This window comes from Cyclopterus lumpus, chromosome 5 (assembly GCF_009769545.1).
Source record: "Cyclopterus lumpus isolate fCycLum1 chromosome 5, fCycLum1.pri, whole genome shotgun sequence".
In the NCBI taxonomy this organism is placed as follows: Eukaryota; Metazoa; Chordata; class Actinopteri; order Perciformes; family Cyclopteridae; genus Cyclopterus; species Cyclopterus lumpus.
The window spans coordinates 14,569,501-14,585,757 of NC_046970.1; the positions used below are offsets into that span (position 1 = coordinate 14,569,501).

Here is a 16,257-nt window from a genome sequence, read left to right on the forward strand (position 1 = left end):
ACATAGGAAGTCACATCATCGACCAAACCCCAGCAAAGAGTGCCAGTGATGTGATGCTCTGGCTCAGCAGCTAGAGGAGGAGGAAGAGGAGGAGGAGGAGGAGGAGGAGGAGGAGGAAGTCCTACACAGAGTTTAGCGGACTGGCATTAAGCAATCTGACTGCACCGCGTGCACATTGAAGGAGTTATGATGCAGGTGTTTGCTGGAGAAAAGTTTGGATGACCCGTGCAGCAGTGAAATACTGCGGAAGAGGCGACAGAGCTGCATGATAATACAGACTAGACCCACAGGGACCGGGATCTGAGTGATACGAACCGGTGAAGGAACACCAGGTGTTCGTTATTTCACCTGCCTGCGCTGTTTCTGATCATCTTCATATTTTTTATTTGTTATGCTGCTTAGAGAGAATGGAGGGCTTACTTGGCATCTGTCTTCTCTGGGCAGTGTTGCAGCGGAGCAACATGCAAATTGCTTCACCTGCCACAGGTGAGTTGATAACTTAAGCCACCGTAGAGCCGCGAAAGAGACCAGAGAGATGAGAGATGAGAAAGAAACACGAGCAGTAAACAGACCTCACACGCAAATAAGTGGACAGGTTGCGATCTCTTTCTTCTTTGTGTGCTTTCCCATAATTGTAAAAGTCACCACTTGTGCAAACTTACACGTTTTTCGTAAACTATTTAGATATTGTTGTTAATAAATGTTGGGTGAGTCAAAGCGCAGCACGCTGCCACAGGGAGGCATACATAAATGCTGGTTAACGACCACATGGCATTTAATAGGTAGCAACAGCCGGGATCATTTCCACAGGCAGTCTGGTTTAAACAAGTTGACACATGGACAGTGTTGATCCGCAGAACTATTGAGTGGCCGTGCATTGCAGTGTTTCATAACTTTGAATTCAGGGCACGTCATGGGTGTGTCTTTGTATATGGCCACAGCTTGGTGAACTAATCAATATAATATGGGCTGTAATCATCATAATTAGTATCAAGAATCACTGTTATAGGCTACAATCTGAAAAGTCACTCAGAAGAAACACATTTATTTTGATTGTATTGCATTACATCTTGAAAGTACCTTTACTTACGTACTGTACTGCAGTAGTTTTTTTGAAGTACTTGGACCTACTTGAGTATTTCAACTTAATGCTACTTTATGTTGATTGTATTTTACTTTTTACTCCACCACATTTAACTGACTGTTGCAGTTACTTGTCAGACTATTTTACATACAAAACGAATGATCACTGTGAACAGTGTTATAGATTTAACTTCTTAACAGTATATACAATAATGCACAGTACTAATAATGCAGCAGTACTTAGGCATTGATGATTAGTTGCTCTCACTCACAGAGAGCATTTTTCTTTCCTAAGTACTTTTCAAGTTCTGTCCTTTCACTTAGATTGTGAAGAATATTTGCTAGTACTAATTTTGGATATTTATTCCACCACTGCAGGTGATGTCAGATATGTTTTAATAGGTTCAAACTGGAAAAGATGCCAGTTGGCTTAACTGGACTGAAGTGTTTTTTGTGACTTCCTATGGAACTAATTATGTGTATTCACTTAAACAAGCAATGGAAAATGTAATCATGTCCAATTCATGATACCACTGAAAATATCACAGCCAAATTGGACTTCAACCAGTTGTGTCTAAGAACGGTGTCCACCAGCACCGTTCTGCCCTAAAACATCATCTGAGTGTGACTCTATGAGTTCATCTTAAAGGGCTATTCCCGCAAATTTATTATTGCACTATTATTTTAAAAAGGGGTCACCATTTTTTACGCAGGGGTTGAGATCTCCCAACTTTTACTTCCTAAAGTACTTAAACTCTGAATCTTACATTTCCCATTACAACAGAGTTACAAAGTTACTGGCGTACCTGGTTAACACCGACATCTTTAAAACTCCTTGAACCCAGTTTGTAACTCAGGGTTTCTTTTGTAACTTTGTAAGCCCGAGCTGAGATAACCCTGATGACATCACTGTGACGTCATCAGCGTTATTTTTATTAGACACTTTACAAGCATGTAGTACTCCATGACGAGTAAACTCAACTTCATTTGTGTGCCCCTTTAAACACTGAACAGTTTGTTGGTTCAGATATTCAAATTAAAGGAATAAGATAGTACATGTTAATGAGTGAGCTTTTAGAGACATATTTTATTACCGTGTGACAGAACCAGGCTTGTTTCAAGTCTCTATGCTATAAACTTCTAGCTTATGTTTAGCGTAGAGGCATGAGAGTGGTATCAATCTCCTCATCTAACTTTCAGCAAGAAGACAAATAATCGTGTCAGCAGATGTGAGAGGTCTAAAGGTAGAATACGGGTAGTGATCAGAGATAAAAACTGGTGCCGATTGCATCGCTGAACTATGTCTAGACTTAGTTCAGACACCAGTGTTCATTACAACTGGTCATTATTTATGTGTTATTCTTCTCGGTGAGCAGTCCATAGTGTACCTAGGAGCTTTGTTCTTAATGTTGACTTTGACGAAGTGAGGTACTAACAGGTGGACACAGCTAATTAAAAGTAGTAAGAGATACCCCTTTAAAAAGCACACATGGAATGTGCAAATTCTTTTTATAAATTAAATTTCACAGTTCTGCAGGAAAACAGTTTATAAGGAAGCAGAGCAACATACAGTGTATGTATAAATTGTTTTAGATCACCACGTGTTTAGAAATAGCCTGCATTGATTTTGATGCAACACAGACTGGATCCATTCCTCTACCATCTGTCTGTTTGATGTCAACGCATGTCAATATTGCACTCAGTAAACTTCACAGGAGGCATTTACATATTTTTCGTTCATCTGTGCAGCTCTGCAGTGAGGCATATGGCCTTGGCACAGCTTAAAACCAACAAATGACATCCTCAAATCTCTCTCTCACACACAAATACATGAATTATCCTTTGAGGAATGCAAAGATGGAGCAATTCCTTTCTCCATCAACAACTCTTATCCAACCATCTCTCCTCATCTTTCTGTCTCGTTTTTTTTTAATTCTCTGTCCCATTTTCCCCTTTCAGCTTCTCCACTTTGCCATATGTATGTATATATATATATATATATATATATATATATATATATATATATATATATATATATATATATACATTTTTGTAAATGTTTTGTTTCACCTCTTTCCCACGTACATCTCTTCTCTTGCTCTCATTGTAAGTTACCTGTTTTTTATTAAGATGTTGGCTGGCACCTCTTTGCCTGATTGTGCTGTTCTCCCTCATTTCCTCCCTGCCTGTTTATTTTCCTGCTGCTTTATTTTCTGCCTCTCTATAAAAGTTTCATGATTATGGACCACTACTACCATAAAATAATTAATGTGTTCTGCGGAGGAGCTGCAAATGGAAATGTCTGAACGATGTGGTAGAACCAATAAAGCAGATGTGTACATTATGTAGGGGGCAATTAATAACTCTATTTGTGTTGAATTCATTCTCATACAGCACACATATTTTAAAATGAGCCTAAATCCAGATTATTCTAAGACTGAATGTCAGCGTATTAGTTTCTTATAGGTGATGGTATAAGGCCAGTGTCTCATGAACTACAGGGACCAAATGTGTCAAAAGTCACAGGCAGTGTGCAGTATTATTAGGAGACCTATCCAGGTGGAACAGTTGAGTGAGTCACCAAATGTATTGGACATCTGATTGTACAGGATCGTGCTTGCAGCTAGACTTATTTTTTTCCATTGAAAATGAGTCCACTAAGACACGGATGTTGAAATGGAGTACAAAGGCTTCTGAGATATGATGAAAAGTGAAGATTCTCTGAACTGCTTGTTTGGTGGGGGAGAGGTTGTCATTGATTTAATGGAAAACTCACTCTGGTTTTATATGATAAATCCACTTAAGTGACCCAATTATCTTTATTATGTGCTCGAATCCTCTGCTTAGCTGTAGCTGTATTGAAAGTTTTCTCAATGCAATGTTTGTCATATATTTTGATAACATTTGAGCAGATTGTTCTCAAGATTTCTCAGGAACTCTCAGAGAATTATCACCTGCCTTTAGATCTAGTTTCTTTCAGCTCATTGTTTTGGTTTTCCAGCCCGCTACTTTACTGTTTTGATTCACTCTTACCACTCTCATCAACACTGTTTTCAGTCCCAGTAAGCAGCTGTACTAATAGCCCCGAAAAAGGTTTGTTGTAACACGTTCAAAAGCACTTTGCACTTTTATGCATATTACGAAAAAGCACTATGGGGATAGTAAACAATGTAGGATATTGCAAACAGACTAACACACTGTTTTTTAAGTCACATGCTATTCTATCCTGGATCTAGTATAATTGTATACTGCACAAATGAATGTACAAAGCTAGAAATAATGTATTACCTGGCAAGGTACAAACAGACAGAGGAAAATATATCTAAAAAAAACATTGTGTTTGTACCACTATGAGCATGTGTATTACAATTTGTGGGGTAAATCTTAAACAATGAAGCAAAGTACAAACTAAAATCTACTCGAGAAAATGTATTTATGTATACATTATTAATTGTTTTTATGAGGTATAGAAATGAGGAAGGGGCCATGTCTCTCTCAAAATGTGACGCTCGTTAACGTTGTTAGTGATGTGATAAACATTAGGTTCATTATTGTTAACTTCTGCCTACTCCTTTTCGAAGATTGAATATTTATATATACATATATATATATATATATAATTTATTTTTTTAGTTTATTTTAAATATTTAGTGTATTTTGAATTTGCTTTATGTAATTACTGTTAATTGTTTTTCTTCTTGTTTTCTTATTATCTATTACATGTTTTTAATAAATCAAATTATTCTAATCTAATCTCAAAACACTTTACACTATGTAGCTCCATACAGATAAAGTTAGCGACTAGCTGATGAACAAAAACATGACTCCAAATGGATGCTTTTGTCACTCTGTCTCCTTGGTTTATAAATATTGTGTAACTGTTTGCCAACAAGTACGCCACATCAACATAAAGGTGATAATATGCCAATTTTGTGTTCAACAGCTTGGCTTTACTGCCCCCTAGTGGCATAAAACATAATTTATAGCAAGTTTGAACACAAGAATGACCACATATTGAAATGACCCTCCTGTTTTTCCTTCTGTTGTGCACAGTGTTAAACTGCTGTGAAGGGGATATTCTCCTTCTGCTGGACTCTTCCGGAAGTGTATCAAACTACGAGTTCTTTCGCCTGTTGCTCTTCGCCGCCGAGCTGCTTCGCCCCTTCTCATTGGGCCGTGGGCACGTAAGAGTTGGGCTGCTGCAGGTGGGCACAAACCCTAACCTGGAGTTCGGCCTGGATGTCCACAACAATCAGGAAAGTCTGCAGAAAGCTCTGCAGAGTGTCCGCCAGCTGCAGGGGGACACCAACACAGAGGCAGCGCTCAGGGTGGCCCAGCGGCTTTTGACAGAGACAAGCGAGAACGTGCCAAAGATACTGTTGTGGCTGACTGATGGTGTGCAGCCTGGAGACGTGGACAGGCCCATGTCTGAGCTGAAGGCGCAGGGAGTTTCTGTTTTAGCTGTTTCTACAGTACATGGCAACCACCAGGTGTTACAACGTGCAGTGACACCTCCACGACAATCTCACCTCTATTCTGTGGACATAGATACCATAGAAATCATCACAGAGGACCTGAGGGAGGCCATTATCAGTATGTGTATGTGTGTGTGTGAGTGTGTGTATGTGTGTTTTTGAAATATGAGGTTTAGCACATAGAAGCACTAGTTCCATGGAAGAGACTAGACAGTCCATTTTAGGGATTTTTAACTACAGAATTATCCAGTTTCTATATTTTATCTCACTTTGCCTATCTAATCCCCCCCCCCCCTCTCTTTCCTTTCATTTTGTCTTGTCTTATCTATAGAAATTATTTGTGCAGAACGGCTGCATGTGATTCACTTGACTTCCCACAGTGCTACGCTGCAGTGGCGTCCTGTCCTGAGCGCAGACAGTGGTTACTATGAGCTCTGGTACAACTCCATGTGGAAAACGGACAATGAAACTAGACGTGTTCTGCCAGGTGACTCTAACTGGGTAGAGCTGACCAACCTGCAGCCTGATACCACCTACACAGCTGCCCTCCACCCAGAGTCCAACCAGAATCTGTTTAACACACTTTCTGTTAACTTCACCACACTTCCTGGTGAGAGGGTTTAAAGAGAATTCCCCCATTAAATACATGTGTTTTTATAATCCTGTAATGCATTTCAAAAACATACTTGTTATTGACTTGTAGATGTTTCAATTTCCATTTTTCTGATACAAACAGTATATATTACAAAACTGGAGATCCAGGCTGAGTCTGTGTTAAAGAGGGTTGATGCCATAAAACCTACCTATCTAACATTTAAAGTTATTTGCTATATTGTATCAGCACACGCTACATCTGACTTGTCTATCAGGTGCTGCACAGCAATCTGTGTGAGGCACACATAGGCTAAGACCTGACTCTATTATGATGAACCTTAATGTTCTGCTGCAAGTCACCATCTCACCTGTGTCTCTTGTCCTCCCTCTGCCTCACCTCTCCTCAGATGTTGTAAGCCCGGCAGTGGTCTCCGTCTCAGACTCTGGCCCTCATCAGATCTGTGTGAGCTGGGGTCCCCTGCAGCTGGCTCGAGTCCAGAGATATACAGTGGAGTATGGAGCTATTCCAAGTGGAGACGTCCACACCATGACACTACACAGCCAGCAGAACTCTACCATACTGACCGGCCTGGAGCCGGGCACTCAGTATCTGGTCACGGTCAGCGCTCTGCATGTGAATGGAAAAGAAAGAGCTATGACTGTAAGGGCATGCACTCAAGAGGGTACGTTTGAGGTTTGTATGCCATGAATTGTCTGTTTGCAGAAATGTGAGTTTGTGTCTTTCAGTTTAAGATCCTTCATGATGATTTAGTTTTATTTGGTTAAAAGCATTGCATGTGTTCTGTTTAATTCTCTTTATTGAAAGTTCAACTTTAGAGCCCATTTGTCTGTTTAAATCTTACCCTTGCTTTCCTCTTTGTTTTTCGTCTTGGCAGCATCTCTGCCAGCCCTGGCTGACCTTCAGTTGACCATAGTGGAGCGTCAGGAGGTTCAGGTAGCGTGGCAGGCCCATCAGGAAGGTTTGAAAGGCTACTGGCTGAGCTGGGAGACAGAAAGCTCCCGCAGCATAAAGCCTTCCATGTCCTCTGTCTACCTGCCTCCTACCTCGCGTTCAACACGTCTCACACACCTTGCAGCAAGCAGTCGAGTGTGTGTGTCCCCGGTCTACAGCTCGGGTCGAGGAGACGGGTTGTGCTGCACTGCAGAGAGGCACACAGGTTGGCTGAGCTGAATATTACTATCTGCTTTTTTTTTTTTATTTCTGCATTAATGTTCACACATAGCGGGTTTCGTTCATTAGAGGAATTGTAATTTCCCATTTGTCTATCCCTTCTCTCTGATAGATTCCAGCCAGTGGGGTTAACGACCATAGTCTGCATCAATCAGGCAGCTGGAGGAGCATTTTGATTGCTGGAATGATCAAGATTACTTGTGCAGGACAGAATATTATTATGAGCATCATTATTATTGTTATATAGTTAAAATGTTCATCTTGTAATGAATTATCGTGACAGAAAAAGCTTTATCACATAACCCCAGCTCTCCATTCTCACAATAATTATTCCATAATTATTCATTTTTATCATACATTTGACAGGAACTAAGCTGCTGCAGAGCAATTATTATTTCTCATTATGATTATAGCCTACTCTTACAATGTACTGTTACATAACTACACATGTATTTGCTTGAAATGATGTGAAACGGTTCATTCCTTCTTGCAAGTATTACAAGTTTTTGAGTGGGCAATGTGTAAGATCTGGCCACAATTTGAGTTTGAAACGTTCAGAAAATGAACTAATATTATCAACAGAATGTTAAAAGGTTAGTGTTGACGTTATGTCAAAGTAGTCTATGTATTGTATTGCAGAGATATCTACTAAATTAACATGGTAACCAGCTCGCCCTGGCCTGTTCTGTCTTGTAATACCACTTATACCTTGAGAGGCAATAGTGAGTCAGTGTAGCGTCCAGCATCAGTCCAACATAAGGGGAAGAAGAAGTAGTGTTGCCATAAAAGAGGAGATGACACTGCATCATATATATCATCATATCAATGAGGTACAACACATGCGCAGCATAATCGAAGCTGCACTTGCCGAAAGGCTCACTAGCCCCAACATGATCATAAAACATGAGGATAATTCGTTCCTCTGAGAAAGTAGCCAACTGTGTGGGTGATAATTACAATTGGTCAATTATTGAAAAGATCTTTAATACAAATGATTGCTATTTGAATATGTTACATTGTATATTGGCCGCCATCCATTTGAGCGTACCCAAAGAGTTCAGTCAGGCCAAAACCTTTTTTAATCTGCGTCTGCTGTAACCCTCCAACATGGAGGGTCCAGTTCCCCTGCACGTGTCATGCCCCATAACTCAAACCGTGTCCCCGCCTTCATTCAATAGCCTCGCCCGAGGTCTTGTCAATCATGTTGAGGTACAGCCCCCAGTTAGAGGCATAGTTAACACAAATATGGCTAAAACCTTTAGCAAGAGAAGATTATCACCATGCCAACCAGCAAAAAAATCTAAAGTTTGTTGGCAAAGAAATGATGTGATATAAAGAAGCAAATCACGCGTCAACATTGGCGTGGCTTTCCACCCCTGGAAGCAGCTCCTGGCGATAAAGAGATGAGGTTTGATGCTGCTCTTGTAATGTTGGAGCATGTGGCCAGACATTACACATACCTTTATAATGTAATACATGTAAAGTGGTGTCCTGTATTTTCCTTCCCAGCTGTACTGATGTCAAATCAAAATGACTGTAATCCCCTAACATCTTCCCTTATAATAGCAGAAATATATATATATATATATATATATATATATATATATATATATATATATATATATATATATATATACATATATATATTTCTGAGCCTTTGACAAGAGAGGTGACTATAATTGAATACATTTTTACTCACAACCATAAAAAAGACAAGATAAGCATGAGAAAATAGCATATTATTTGTAAGTATTTGAGGTACATGTAAATTACAAAACATTGTGAATTGTAGAGCTAATGCTATGCATTTAAAGATGCAAATGCCCTGATGAACTGTGACCTCAGCCGATAAAACGTAGAGAGGATATGGTTCTTGGAAAGCATGAAGATGATAATAGTATTTCATGGTATCAGCTCTTCAGATCAGAGTACATTCCATACTGTATCTGCATCCTGTCTCTACTTTCTGTAATGTGCTCATAAGTGTTTCGTGCTGAGAGCAAATATGTACAGTGAATATATTTTTCTACTCATTGTTTTTTTAATTTGATATGCTCCTAAAGTGGTGCCCAGGTTTTTCTGGTAAAATGTTAATATTTTTTGGAAGCGAATAAAGAATTCTGTATTAAAATGTGTTGTCCTCTTTAGTATTTGGTTGTGTATGAGGCCATCTAGTGGCTCATGGCTGCAATTAGAGTTTGCTGACTGAATAAAGGGTGAGCTTCATGTCTTCTTCTTATGTGACATAAATTACTTTTTTACCAAAAATAGAGGTTATGTTCCACTATATTTTTTAACTTCACTTGAGCGCACACAAACCCCTAATGGTTGATGGTACTGATCTCCACACCCAATTGTTTATTTTAGTTTAAATATTTTATGTTTGTTTAAAAAATCTCTTGCGTGAACTTGTTACTTGTCACAATTGCTGAACCAGTTTGTGACAAATGGGTGATTGTACAGGATATGAACGCAGAACCTGTCGCATTGCAAGAGAGAATCATACCTTTGGCTGGATAATTTGACAGGAGCACATCAAGTCTTAGTGGAAATTGAGCTGGATTTGTTTTGCTAGTTCATGTGACAAATAGGAGTCTAATCCTTATTACATTAGTGATAACTTGAAATAGTGACCATTGTGGTTTGTGAATGCTAAATGAAAAGGGGAGGGACACCATGATGGGATTTACTGTTGGAGAACTGATTGGAAGGTAAACTAGTGTTTATTATCTCTGACCTGTAAAACATAAGTTACATTGTGCTATCAAATTGCTGAAGAAATGCACAAACACCAATGTACATGCACACAATCAGAAAGGCTTCCACTTACCTGAGGAACATGGAGAAACGAATCAAGTTGCGAAGGAAGCACATTTCATTCAGATAAGCTGATTAATCTCCTGTGGTTCATTAACACGCGCCTCAAGATCCCCAAGGAATAAAACATTGTGTTGCTTTTTGGCTTTCTGACAGCCTAACAGGGATTGTCTCACCAGACCGTATAGCACAGCAACACCTCTGATGCCAGATTTTTGTTGTGATTACACAAATAGGTTCACCTTCTTTCATTGGCTCCAAGAGGAGTGCCTTAAGTTATCTGACTGCATCGGCAAACACCAAGGAGCACAAAATAGCAGCAGGGTTAATATACTGGTGCATAACATGTTGGCAGCATGCTGAAGGATGGAAACTCTGATGCACATTAAAACGGAGATGAAACATGCTTAAAGACTTTAGCTGTTAAAACTCTAAGACATGGTTGTTGAGAAAGCGGCTGAATTGAGCAAACCCATGGAGGCGGATGGAGAGACTGTGCTTGTGGGAATGGGACTTCGTGTCTCTGTGTCCCCTGTGCAAACTGCTTTTTACGTCCTCCTGGTGATTCTGGGCATCCTGGGTAATTCCATCGTTGTTGGGGTGATTGGCAAGAGTGTAGTAACGGACCATGTCGGGGGTCGGAACTCGGACATCATCATCATTAACATGGCACTGTCTAACCTGCTGGTGTCTGTGATGAGGAACATACCGCTTGTCATCTCCGACATCGGACTTGAGGTATGTGGTTTTTAAGATTAATGTTGTTAAGCTTGCCAACACACAGAAGGGGGACCCTTTTGTTAGTTCAAAAGTGTTTTTTGACAAGGTTTTGTCGAAGGTCTTATTTGTCTGCTGAAACAAACCTACAGCAACTAAAAGGTTTATTAGACACAAGATTAATTAAGTACGGTTGGTAAAGGACACCTCTTTGTATCTCCAGGAGATATGTTTGAGTACAGGATATTATTAAGTTCATATGCAACGGTCTCTTTCTTTTACAGCTGTACTCTTCCAAAGAGTGGTGTCAGATCCTCATGGGTGTCTGGGTGTGGCTGCGATCGGTCAATGTGTGGTCAACGCTCTTCCTCAGTGCGTTCCACCTCCAGACATTGAGGCGTGTGGGTCCTACTATGGGGAACCATAACGGGTCCCGCAGCCTTCCTAAGACCCTACTGCTGAGTCTGGCCCTCATCTGGCTTCTCAACTTTGTTTACTCCATTCCTGCTCATATCTTTTCCACTAATGGGGACATGAACAGCACAGAGGTGAGAGCCTGCTGCAACAGAGGCTGCATTAGCTGAAGTTAAAGCCTTTCAGCCTATTTTCTACTTTTCATGTACAGTTCACATCACAGCTAGCCATTTTATGCACCATGCTACTTTTTTTAATTTGTTTCTATTCAAGGCTGGTTTCCATTCATTTTAGTTTTTGTTAAAGTTATGTTATCATAATGAAATTACATTTGTGATACAAGGTCATTTAATGCTGACTTTAAAAATAAGCTGCATTATCAAACGATCATGTAAAGTTGAGAAATAGCGCAGAACTATTCAATTAGACAGCTGCCTGTATATTATGCTTTCAGAAAATGGTGAGTTAAAACTTTTTTTAAAAACACTGTTTAAAACACCTTTAAAGTTTGGGGAAATGTTTTGTAAAATCCCTAAAACTTAATATCGAAAACGTTTTGTTTCACTGAACAAAGTACTAAAATAGTGTATATTAGCAATACAGTTGTATCAGTGTCAGAAGTAGATTTCCCTTTTGATATGGAGAGAATTCCTCTCCATAGATTGCTAACTACATGTTTGTTCCACCCTCTTCCTCCTCCACTCCTCCTCCTCCTCTCTCAGACCCTGATGCTGGTGAGCAGCACAACGCGCCCCCTGCTGGGTTGTGTGTGGAACTTCCCCTCCAGCTACAGTGGTCTGGCCTATGCAACCACGTCGATGGTGATCCATGAAACTATTCCCATAATCCTAATGGCCTTTACCAACTTGGGCTCCCTTTACACACTCTACACCCACAGCAGGGTGCAGAGTTCAGCGCAAGATGCACCTGTCATGAAACGGGTGCCTGCTGAGAGACGAGCGGCCAAGGTGAGGAAGGTCAAGGGTGGCTTTTTGGTTGTTAAGAGCTCACTGAAGCGATGTTCATCAACAAAATGAGTAGTGAATAGATAATTAAAATGTTTCATCTAAAGCAGACTTGAGAATTAATTTATCTGACAGAGTCAGACAATATCAATTGTTTTACATTTTTATTGGAGTCAAAATGAACATATTTCACTAGTTTGACTTCCCTAATTCATTGTATTGTGTGTTTCTCCAGGTGATTCTCACTCTCATAATGCTCTTTATAGCATCATGGGGAACCAGCATTATCTCTGTCAACTATTTCAACTACAACAGGGGCCCCTCTGCGGAGTTCCTTCTGGTCATTGCTCGTTTTGCCAACATCATCTTCATTGCGATGTCACCTGCTGTTCTGGCAGTTGGTCACCGGCGGCTGCGTTCTTTCATCAAATCTACACTCTCTCACTGACAGACCACACAATACTGCTAATCATTCACTATTATTTCCAAGACTAAAAAAAAAACATTTAAAGGAGGATTGTGGTTATAGATATGAATATATTATGTTTCTCTCTGTAAACATCCCTAAATGAGTGTGTGGCTGTGTTTGGACGGAATAGTCAAACTGAAATCAATATACGAGTGGATACTGCAATACGTGAGCAAGTGACTTGCAGTACCAATATTTGGGTCAAACATTTTGCTGTAGCTGTTGAGTGTAGAATGGATGTCATTTGAAAGCAAAATCAAAAGCCAACAATGCTATTTGCCCCAGACTCCAGCACACATGCTTGTAGTCTACTGTAGGATATGCATATATTTACCAAACAAAACTGTGACTGAAAACTGAAAATAATAATTCAAAAACAGCAAATAATAAGTAAACTAAGTGTAAGAAATAAACTAATCTACCACAACCTACTTCCTACACATACTCTGTTACCCGTCTACTATTACTATTTCTATACTATTACATTTTTCTATTGCTCAATTACCGTAAGTAGCTTTTTCGACTTGGACGGGTGTAAACAGACAAATAGCTGCCATGTGATAATCACCATGGTGCAAAAAAACTCAGTAAAAATACTCATGGCAACTCTTAGCTCTTCCAAGTTCTCTTTTGTTTTTTTGTTTTTTAGTTGTTCTTTGGCGTAGATCGAACTGGGTTTGAACCATTGAAAAGTTTGTATTCTACTGTAAAACCTATTGAGACATTATACCTGATATTGTCTGAAGCTCAAAGAATCATTCGATCTCAGCTAAAAAGAAACTAAAAAAAATGAATAATAGATTTGATTGGATAAAATAGTTTCAACAGTAAAAGAACCCAAATCACCTGATTGACAACACAATAATGATTTCTGACTTAGCCAACATGCCGTATCTCACTTTGACTTGCATTAAAAGGCTTGACATATCTAGAGCTCAAATAATACAGTGCTGTCCAGAGGAAACATGCAGTATGGTACCTCTAATTAAAATGATGATACATCCGTGCATATTTTTGATAGACATTTTAATTTTTTTGTCAGTACTTAATCAATGCAGTCACACTTTGCTTCCATCACTTGTCTGCTTGAACTTTCTTCTTCACTTGTATGGCCGTACTCTCTTTGTGAACAATAAAAACAGTTTGTTTTCCCCTCTTTCTTTTAGTCTTTGGGGATTTAACCCCATCTACAGTGTCCTCCTTGTGGCATTTAGTAACTTTAGACCATATCAGGATCATACTCATGATTCTCTTCCTCAGCTTACCGTGTCCCAGGGCGACCACCATGGGACTGAATCCTACAAACAGCGAGGCAGAGAAGTGGGCCACCGTCAGCAGCCCTTCAGCGTGGTGCCCCCCATCATGGTTGAAGTACGTCACCGCAGCGACCTGTAGCACCCAGCAGACCACAAACAGCGACACCAGCGACATGATTACATGAGCTGCTTTGCGTTCAGTGGACACGTGTTTGTCCAGCTCCGTGTGGCTTTCTCCTGACTCTACTGCTGAGGTAACAGCTCGGATGTGTTTAGCCAAAGCATGAAGTGTAGCCAGGTTAGTGAAAACCATCAGCACCAGTGGCAACACCTCATTAAGTGCTAGCGAGGAGGAGGCAAAGGCTGAGCCCTGTTGGGTGGAGGGGAACTCCCAGACACAGCCCAGGAGGGGCCTGGTGGTGCAGCTGATCACCATCAGCTCCACAGTGAAGTTGCCATGAACATGAGTGCTATATATAAGAGCTGGAATTGAGAAGACCAGGTTTCCCCCCCACACCAACCCCAGAGCAATCCAAACACGCCGTCTCTCCCTCTGCTGCGCGAGAAGTCCAGAGCCCATGTGATGTCGCCTCAAGGTGGTGCAGTGGAAGAGGCTCAGTGCTAGGGTCACCCAACAGCCCACAGATCGCCACCACACCCACAGCAGCATGAAGATTCGGCACCAGCCCGGAGACAGAGACACATCCAAGCCCAGGTCGGACACAAAGATGGGCACTGTGCGGAAAAGTGAGGTCAACAGGTTGGCCAGTGACAGGTGCACCAAAATAGTGTCAGAGGGAGGGAGTCTCCGAGATGGACTCTCAGCGGCTGACTGAAACACCTGAGAGTATAAGCAAGACAGACTGAGAAAAATCCCACCAAGACATTCAGCTCAATCAACAGATAGAAGTCTCGAAATTATCTCACCACATGGATGACCAAGATGTTTCCCAGGATGCCAGAAAAGACCAAGAGCCCAAACAAAATTGCGTCTACAGTGAGGACCTCTGACATGTCATCACCCTCTGCATGGGGACATAGCTTGCTTTTTCTTCGTGCCAAGCATGTGTATGCGATTCAGAGTGAAACATCAAGGCTTCACGTGAACCGCTACTGCTGCTGATGGTCGTCAGGTGGTTTTATACATGCACACACAGACAAACAAATAGATTTGTCACGCAGATGGTTTTTCCCTTTGCTGACCAGGCTCAAAGTCAATTCAAACTCATATGTTGATGCTTTGAGTGTACGCGCAGAGGCAAGCATTTTCCACGGTTCCTTTCCGCATCACCAACCAACTGCAAATGCAACGCTGTCTCTTGACCTAAATGATCACATCAACAGTTGTGGATTGCTGTTATTTGTTGTGTTCATTACAGCCTGGTCCAATTAAAACTTCTATGGAAACACATGATCTGCTCATGAACAGGTCAATCTGCTCATTTATTTTTCATGTTTTCAATGTTACATAGTTTAGCTAAATATAAACATAGCTTGTATCAGACCATTATACCATTAACTGCAGATTACGCAGATTTAACCAATTACCCTGTACGACTTCTAAGGGACAGGTAGAGCCAAGTCAGTCCCACTGACAAAGCATTTTCTCCTGTTAATCAGCTAGTCATGCTCTCCCTTGGTACTAATTGTTTACTGAGTTGTCAGGTTTCTCTCTTGGCATGAGGCAATTATTGCTTTGAATAATCTCACACAAGCACTGCTTAATTAAATGTATTATGAAAAACAATACATCTTGATCCTACTTTTTTTCCATTGTGCTTGAAATTGAACGTGTTTTTTATTTCCTACTGATCATTAAAGGTGCTCTTTGTTCATGTTGATTTTATACAGAGAGCATTAGGCTATAACCTCATTCAACAGTGATTACATATATAGTTTGGCTTTTTTGCCTCAAGATGCACTGCATGTAAGAACGCTGCATTTAAATGGTTAGGAAAAAAGGATATCAACACCAGTACTATCCTGAAGTCTAATACACTCTATGCCTTTGTGAGTATTATAATTTATGTTGAAGCTGTCATAGAGGTCTGGTATAATTTAGTGCTAACTTTTGAGGCTTTAGTGTGAATTTGCTTTCTGTTATCAACAGCTGAGGGGTGGACGAAATAACCTGAAGATCTCCTATTACAGTACAACACAGATGACTATCCCCACTCCCTCTTATGAACAACACATTTGCGGCAATAACCACTTTCTGTCTTGCAATTGAAATCTGTTGTGAATATTGGAGGATGAAGATAAATCTATACCTCTA

At 40.4% G+C, this 16,257-nt stretch overlaps 3 protein-coding genes across 4 annotated transcripts; 2 read left to right on the forward strand and 1 right to left on the reverse strand.

The window, feature by feature from the left end:
• Positions 1 to 208: 208 nt before the first annotated feature.
• LOC117730660 (von Willebrand factor A domain-containing protein 1-like) lies at positions 209 to 8,916 on the forward strand. 2 transcript variants are annotated; one of them, XM_034532516.1, is made up of 6 exons: positions 209 to 486; positions 5,137 to 5,676; positions 5,890 to 6,168; positions 6,560 to 6,835; positions 7,049 to 7,330; positions 7,457 to 8,916. In XM_034532516.1, the coding sequence occupies exons 1-6, from the start codon at positions 408 to 410 to the stop codon at positions 7,474 to 7,476; spliced, it is 1,476 nt and encodes a 491-aa protein (XP_034388407.1). In that variant the 5' UTR covers positions 209 to 407; the 3' UTR covers positions 7,477 to 8,916. The 2 variants fall into 2 exon arrangements, with proteins under 2 accessions (XP_034388407.1, XP_034388408.1); XM_034532517.1 differs by lacking the exon at positions 7,457 to 8,916 and having other exon boundaries at positions 6,560 to 6,846; positions 7,049 to 7,179.
• Positions 8,917 to 10,599: 1,683 nt separating this feature from the next.
• Positions 10,600 to 12,705, forward strand: LOC117730477 (olfactory receptor class A-like protein 4). Its single transcript, XM_034532205.1, has 4 exons — positions 10,600 to 10,899; positions 11,163 to 11,426; positions 12,015 to 12,260; positions 12,493 to 12,705. Exons 1-4 carry the CDS (start codon positions 10,600 to 10,602, stop codon positions 12,703 to 12,705), a joined length of 1,023 nt encoding a protein of 340 aa, XP_034388096.1.
• Positions 12,706 to 13,800: 1,095 nt separating this feature from the next.
• On the reverse strand, positions 13,801 to 14,996 carry LOC117730666 (olfactory receptor class A-like protein 4). The gene is made up of 2 exons (XM_034532526.1): positions 14,910 to 14,996; positions 13,801 to 14,823 (listed from the first exon to the last, which is right to left on the reverse strand). The coding sequence occupies exons 1-2, from the start codon at positions 14,994 to 14,996 to the stop codon at positions 13,801 to 13,803; spliced, it is 1,110 nt and encodes a 369-aa protein (XP_034388417.1).
• Between the last annotated feature and the right edge of the window lie 1,261 nt (positions 14,997 to 16,257).